This window comes from Molossus molossus, unplaced genomic scaffold, assembly GCF_014108415.1.
Source record: "Molossus molossus isolate mMolMol1 unplaced genomic scaffold, mMolMol1.p scaffold_m16_p_14, whole genome shotgun sequence".
Lineage (NCBI taxonomy): Eukaryota > Metazoa > Chordata > Mammalia > Chiroptera > Molossidae > Molossus > Molossus molossus.
Genome location: NW_023425349.1, coordinates 4,322,170 through 4,329,171, shown reverse-complemented (window position 1 = coordinate 4,329,171; position 7,002 = coordinate 4,322,170). Strand labels below are relative to the sequence as shown.

Genomic DNA, 7,002 nt, shown 5'->3' with positions numbered 1-7,002 from the left:
CGATGATGTGGTCTTCCTTTAGCCTGTTCTCTGCGTTCTCTGTGAGAATGTATAAACTCTGAATCTCAGCCTGGTTAGCACAAGCTCCTTTTTAGTTCATGTCAAGTCCATGTGGGCAGTGGGGTGGTCCCACTGGGGCTTTCCCGCTGGGCTCGGCATGCCAACCTCGAATCTGCCACGGCGGGGAGAGAGGCACGCCCGGTCTTCACTGACTTTGTTCCTTAGACTCCATGTCAGTGAGCTCACGTGGTGGTGGTCTTTCTCTCACTGAGCTATTTCCCTCAGCACCACACCCTCAGGCCCACCATGCGCACAGATGGTCAGACGCGGTCTGTATTCTGGCTGAGGAGTGTCCCAAGGTGCAGATGTGAGCTCACGTGGTGGTGGTCTTTCTCTCACTGAGCTATTTCCCTCAGCACCACACCCTCAGGTCCACCATGCGCACAGATGGTCAGACGCGGTCTGTATTCTGGCTGAGGAGTGTCCCAAGGTGCAGATGCACCACCACTTTCTGACCCACTTGTCTACTGATAGACTTGGCTGTGTCTCCATCTCGGCTTTTGTGAATAATGCTGCAGCGAACACAGGAGTGCATGTGTTCTCTTGAATTACTGTTCGGGGTTCCTTTGGATATTTACTGGGAAGTGGAACCAATGGGTCATGTGGCAACCCCATTTTTAATTTTTTGAGGGGATGTGTCCCCTTCTGCCAGAACCACCCACAGCAGCCAGCAGGTCTGGGATGAACGACGAGCCCTTAGAGAACAGGGTGAGTCGCACAAACTGGGGTCTAGCGTATGGGGTCAACGTGCTGTCGCTCCGTCCTTGCATCTGAGGACGAGCCCGGCTTGCTCAGGGCACTGCTTCTATACAGCGCGGGCTCGGGGCTCTGCGCCCGGGATTTCCTCGTGCTGCCCTCGCCTGGGTGTGCCGGAGGCAGCTCACAGACCAGCGGGAGCTGTCCCTTCTGCTCTCAGGGGCTCGGGGAAGACCGGAGCCACCTGCTTGTCCGGCGTAAGTCACCTGTCAAGCCTGTCTGGACTGACCTTTGTGTGTGGATCGCAAACCAGACTCACCTTTCATGTCAAGCATCTCTTCTTTGGGGCACTCGTCATGGTTGTGATAGTTCACTTGTGTGGTTTTTAAATGAGGAGGATGAAATGGGGTGAAGCTGTTTGCAAAGTGCTGGGCACCCAGTTCACGCTCAGTCATGCCAGTGGCGACAGCTCGGCAGACACCGCTGCGGCGCAGACCTCACGAGGCAGAGCTGGCGCATCCCACCTCCAGCCGGAGCGACCGGGGAAGAGAGCACCGCTCACCTGCGGCCGCGTGGCTGTCAGCTGCGGAGCCAGGCCCAAAGCCCTGAGCCGAGGCCACATTCCTCCAGCCTGTCCCAAGCACGCAGGGCAGAATGACCCAGACCCACCCTCACTGGTTCCTAAGTAACGCATCCCTGCAAACAAATGAATGGTGGGCTCAATGAGTGAGGGGTCCGCCTCTCCTCCTCCTGGGGAGGCACCAAATGGCCACTGTACCCCGGAAGCCTGGCCTCGTGCCCCCCATGGACAGCCTCGTAGGTTGCTGGTCAGGCACGCAGCTCCCTGAGGCCTGCGCGTGGGAGGGAAGCCAGGCCTCGCAGGAGCTGCGCGGGGCCCTCCCAGAGGCGGCGGGAAGGGGGCTCGAGCGGCGCGGACACACGGCGCACAGGCAGCAGCACTTCCATCTGTGTTCATTTTCTCTCACGAGTTACAGGCTGAAATGTCCGCAGAAGATGCCGCTATGAGCCAGGTTAGTGGGAACATATATTACAATGTAACACTGGGGGGGGCAGGGGGTGCTCCCAGAATTGGGTTCTCTCAGACACGGCGCCAGCCTGAGCTCTCCTTGGCTGCACCTGCACCTGCAGGGAGCCGCGCCGCCCGCTCGTGTTTCTGCCTGTCCTCAGGGTCGTTCCCACCCTGCTCCCGGCAGACAACTCACAGCCGGGCTGCCGCGCAGGCACGGGGTTCGGCAACACCCTGAGCCCAGAGTGTCTGGGGAGGCAGAGGTGGGGAGCCCATCAGCCAATAAGTTAACACACACGCTGCACTGCTGTCCTCACGTCGGGGTCACCGCCCCCCCGCTTGCCTGGCACCCCTCTGCTCACACTGCCAAGGGCTCGGGGAGGGTGCGCAGGGCTTCTGGATCGAGGAAGGTAGAGGCCCCCCTCATCAGCTCCTGGCCGAGGACCGGGCGGACAGGCCGCAGGCCGCAGCTGTCTGCGAGTGGCTGGGTTTCCGAGGCTGAGGGTCTGCCTGGGCTGTGGGGGGAGACCCGGGGGCTCTCCAAAGCACAGGGGAGCCGCGGCTGCCCCAACCCTGGGGCCCCGAGGGCACAGCGACACGGGCAGAGCTGGGCAGGCCGGGGACACTGAAGTGAGGACTGAAGACGCAGGCACAGATGAAAACCAACCCACACGGAGCACTGCCAGTGAACAGTGACTAAACACACACACTCCTTAAATAATAAAGTGACGTGTTCCGGCCCGCAGCGGCAGGATCACCGCCAGAGGGACCCTAACAACATTTCATAGCCTCTCCCCTCCAGGTACAGGGCAAACGAGAGGGAAAAGCCCAGCCCAACTTTGCTTCCTGATAAAAGCTTATCAAAACCCATGAAGGACTCAAAGTGACATGGTTGTTTCTTTAAAAACAAAATCTAAATGATCAACAGATGTCACTTTCTACTTTTCTTTGTTCTGGGCTAAGCACAGTTAGGTCCTGGAGTCTGCGTGACAAGGGGCCAACCACAGACAGGTGAGCACTCCACCACACAATACACAGCGCGTGGGGGCTCCAGCCGGGCACCTGGGTGTGGGGGGGCCCTGCAGACCTGGCCTTGGATTGTCAACCTCAGCAGCAAGAGTGGTTCGAACAGGACAGAAAAGCATCTGTTCTGAAGATGCTCTCCGGAGACAGCAGGCCTGCCCCCGGGCTAGGGTGTGGCTGTACAGCCCAGTCCTGGCCCCTCAGGGACACTGTCCTTCCCAGGGGAGAGCAGACAGCATTGGTGGACAGGTCTCATGAACAGGAGGGGTCCCTGTCGCCCACCAGGATGGAATATGGCAGGAGGGGAGCCCGTGTGTGTGTGGGGGGACCGGAGATGGAGTTTAAGGCACACAGCAAGTGACAGAGGAGAGGCCACTGGCCTCCCCTAGGACAGAAACGCCCCTCTACTCCCCTGTCTCTGAATTCACTCACCCAAGAGCTACGGGCCCAGCTCAGCTAAAATATATTTCTTGAATGGTCAAGTCCTCTCTCGCTCCAACTTCTTCCCAGCTCCCCAGAGCGCCATGTGATGGGGGTGTGCCAGGGGGTGGGGGGGGCTGAAAGACGGCAGACACCACTCCTTACTGCTCAAGCCTGGCAGAGGCCTGGTGCCAGCCGGCAGCAGGGCGACGCTGAGGGCTGTACCGTGACTGGAGCTCCGAGCTCCAGGGCTGCTGAAAGCCACCTGTCGTACCTTTCGCGGCAGTGAGCCGCTCACCACCCTCCATTTGAAAAAGCAGGGCTGGAAAGCAAGAGGAGTCTCCCCCAAGTCAGCTCTGCTCTCTGCCCACCAAGCTAAGTGTCCCCTTCATTCAAGGTCACCAGCAGTACAGCCCCCACAAGGGTCCTTGAGCCTCCACTCATTTGTCACGTCAGCAGATCCAGGACCCTGGAAGTCAGGGAGGGGTGAAGATCCTGCTGTTCCTTGGTCTGCTTTCAGGCTGGAGGGGGAGCAGGAGGAACAGGGAGGGGGAGACAGACACGAAAGCAGAAATCAAACGAGAAAACCACCGGTTCACTAATCAGCAACGAGACCTGCCTGCTGGCTCTGTGCTGGGCTCCGCTCATGGGAGGAGGGGCAGGAAGCTGCCCAGGCTCCGGGCTCCGGGCTCCTGCCCTGCCGGGCCAGTGGCTGAGGCCGGACAGGTGCTGCTGCCCTGTAACAGGTCCAAAGTCCCTTCCGGTCTCAGAGCCACACTGCGTCTCTCTGAGCGTTCTGCTTGCTCACAGCATCTGCTCCTAGGTCTTCTCTTCCCGGTCTGTTTTTCTCCTTGTTATGTTCCTGGGTTTAATTTTCAGAGAGAGTTCCCATAGCGCCTCCTCGGCCAGATGATCACTGAAGTCGTTGAAGAAGTTTATGATGTCATCATTTCTCCGGATGTCATAATGCCTGGTGGGGAAAGGGAGGCAGACAGTGAGAGCCCAGGGCCTCCTGAAGGCGACCCATGACTGCCCCAGCCGCTGTGGTCTACAAGGGAGGACATGAGCACTCAGAGATGAGGCCACACACGCAGGGCCCAAACTGGACCCTGCAGCCTGATCTCTGCTTCTTGCAAGGTCTTGCCGAGCAGCACCCCTGCAGCTGGGCTCCCCTCTGCAAAGTGCTCCAGGGAGACCTGGCTCCTCAGGCCCCACTGGACGCTGTGGCCCACCTGGGGGGCTCTGACATCTGGGCCCACCCCCAGTGCTCTGGAGTCCAGTGGGCCAGGGTTCGTCAACCTCCTCCTTGCGGCATGACCAGCCACCAGCTTCCTCGTGTGGGCCGTGGGGCCGAGCTGGCCGCCCTGTGTGAGCCCTCACGCACACTATCTGTCCTCCCGACGCCTGGCCGGAGCAGGCCCGGGATCCCCACTGGCCGGCCGCCTCCCCTCTGCTCAGGCCCGCAGCCAGGGCCCGGGGCACTCACGCCTGCTGGAAGCAGCGCATGCTGTCCAGGATGTTGAACTGCTGCCACCGTTTGGAAAAGTTCACCTTGCCGTCAATATAGTCTGGGTTCCCCAGGTGCACGAAGGTGAGGTCCTGCAGGATGAGCCCCCTGGGAGGACAGAGAGGCCCAGTTACCCTCCAGAGGTGCCCCAGAAGGTGGCTGTGCCACCAGGACAAGCCAGCGATAACTCAGCCCAGGCCTTTGGGCTGTGCCTGAGAAGCCACCAAAGCCACAAACACTTCCGGGACACTTTTCTTTTCCAGTGTGAAGTCCCAGCTCCCAAGCCCTGGGCCCCCGGCAAAGCTACAGAGGCCCTCAGTGACCATCCCGGCCTGCAGGGGCTGTCAAGGAACTGGCCGCTGTAGCAAAGCCAGCCGAGTTGTGGGAAAAAGACAGAACCCCACACCGGGCGTGGGCGGGAGACAGAGCCCTCTTGTTAGCAGGTGTGGAAAGGCGCCTCTGAACACAGGACCTGAAGCCGCGTGACCAGTGATGGGCAGATCCTCCACCCAGGGACCTGTCAGAGAGCCCACCCGGGAAAGCGTCGCTCAGTGAGGGCCAGAAGTGGGGAGTAAGGAGAGGAATGGGCTGTCCCCTCAGATGTCCAGCCCTGGGGCAGTGCCGACTCTTCCGTCCCTTTCGGAGACTCCACAGTCCACTCCCAGACTAAGGGCTCTGATAAGACCTGCACAAAGAAGCCTGTTGAGCTTCGACTTTGTTATTTCCTACATTTACCGACCACGGGACCCTTTCCCGGGAAACACCTCTCTACTCCACGCCAGGGCCCACACTCTGAGCTTCTTCACGTGGCATGACGCCCCTGCCAGGGAAAGGAGCTACAGTCTGTCCACATGCACGCTTGGACATGCCGACTGGCAAGTGAGGGAGCGAGGGGAACAGGACAGAGACACAACTTTTCACTGGGCCCACTTTTCTGTTTAAAAGTAAAAGGTGCTCCTCGTCACACAATGTAAAGTTAGACAGCAGCACAAACATCCGGTGGGAAACCCCGAAGTGCAGCTTTCTCAGGGAGCCGACAGAGCATGCGCAGAGCACCGGGGCAAACCCAGGCGGGAGGTTCTACTCACAGGTACGGGATGCACGGGGGCTCCACCTCCGAGAGGGCGGCCCGGTAGGCGCGGAAGGAGGACGAGCTGTCAATCAGTGTGCAGTACTCAGCCAGGCCCTGGGCAGGAGGGACACGGAGCTCGTGAACACTGGTGTAATGCTGGGCTCCGAGCCCCTGACCCTCCTCACAGACCAACTCATCACCCACCCCCTGCCAGCCCTAAACCAGACCTGGGCTCTGCCCCAGCCGCAGGCACACCAGGCCTCTCGGGGCCAGCGGTCCATGGACGGCTTGTGCCTACCCAGCCCGTGTCTCTCCTCAGCACCTGCCATGGGTACAGACCTGGGGCTGGCCCCCTGCTGGGTTACGCACTGCAGCCCGAGTGAGCCTCTAAGCACACAGCGAACCGGTGGCTCCCAGCCCGAGCCTCCCTCTGCTCCGCGCTGCCCTCAGGGCCAGGTCCTCGGGGCGGCAGGTGGCCTCACCTGATTCTGCACACCACCTGGGGCGCCTGCCTTTTCGCCTGCTGGGGGCCTCTCACTCTGATGGGTCACCTCCTTCCCTGCCTCCTCGACCTCGACCTCCTCTTCCTGCAGCAACTGGTGGGACTGTCCCACTTCTCCAAACAATGCTGTTTATAGCTGTCTTTTTATGTCACCCCTGGAGCCCTGGGCAGCCCAGCCAACGCTCTGCTCTGTGGGTTCTGCTTCCTTTGTCAAGGCCCAGCTCCCGCCGGCTCCCAGCTCTCCATCTGTGCACTCCTCTGGGCTCTGGTGGGAATTTCCCTCCCTTCCCAGGAAACTCCTCCTCCTCAGGGCTTGGCCTGACCACCACGTCCTCAGGGCCTCCCTGACTCCTGGCCTGCTCAGCAGCCATCCTTTTCCCTTCAGCACTTACCCTGAGAAACCCGCCCCATCACACCTGCCTGTCCACAGCACAACCAATGCCTAACGAAGCCTGCCCAGAGGAGGCCTCTAAACACAGGCCCAGGGAAGGAGAAAGTGCGGCTGGGACCGAGGTAGGCCTGTGGTGCAGGCAGCGGGAGCTGTGATGTAGCACCCCCAGCACCAACCACGCCCCCCAGGGCCCGATGGCTGGAGAGCAGAGACGGGACTCTAAGGCAGGCTGGGCTGGGGTGGGCTGTCCCAGCCACACAGCAGGGTGGGGGCAGAGCAGGGACCCGAGAGCCCAGGTCTCCGT

At 60.6% G+C, this 7,002-nt stretch overlaps 1 protein-coding gene across 5 annotated transcripts in view; it reads right to left on the bottom strand.

The window, feature by feature from the left end:
* Positions 1 to 1,695: 1,695 nt before the first annotated feature.
* Positions 1,696 to 7,002, bottom strand: part of RAPGEF1 (Rap guanine nucleotide exchange factor 1) — a 136,892-nt gene continuing 131,585 nt past the window's right edge. For 2 of the 5 annotated variants that reach the window (XM_036260632.1, XM_036260634.1), the window contains exons 25-27: positions 5,822 to 5,919; positions 4,713 to 4,841; positions 1,697 to 4,196 (exon numbers count right to left, since the gene is read on the bottom strand). In XM_036260632.1, coding sequence (XP_036116525.1) covers positions 4,046 to 4,196; positions 4,713 to 4,841; positions 5,822 to 5,919 — 378 coding nt within the window. In that variant the 3' untranslated portion in view covers positions 1,697 to 4,045. Of the gene's footprint in view, positions 4,197 to 4,712; positions 4,842 to 5,821; positions 5,920 to 7,002 lie in introns of all 5 variants that reach the window. The other 3 variants (XM_036260635.1, XM_036260637.1, XM_036260636.1) reach the window with 3 other exon arrangements.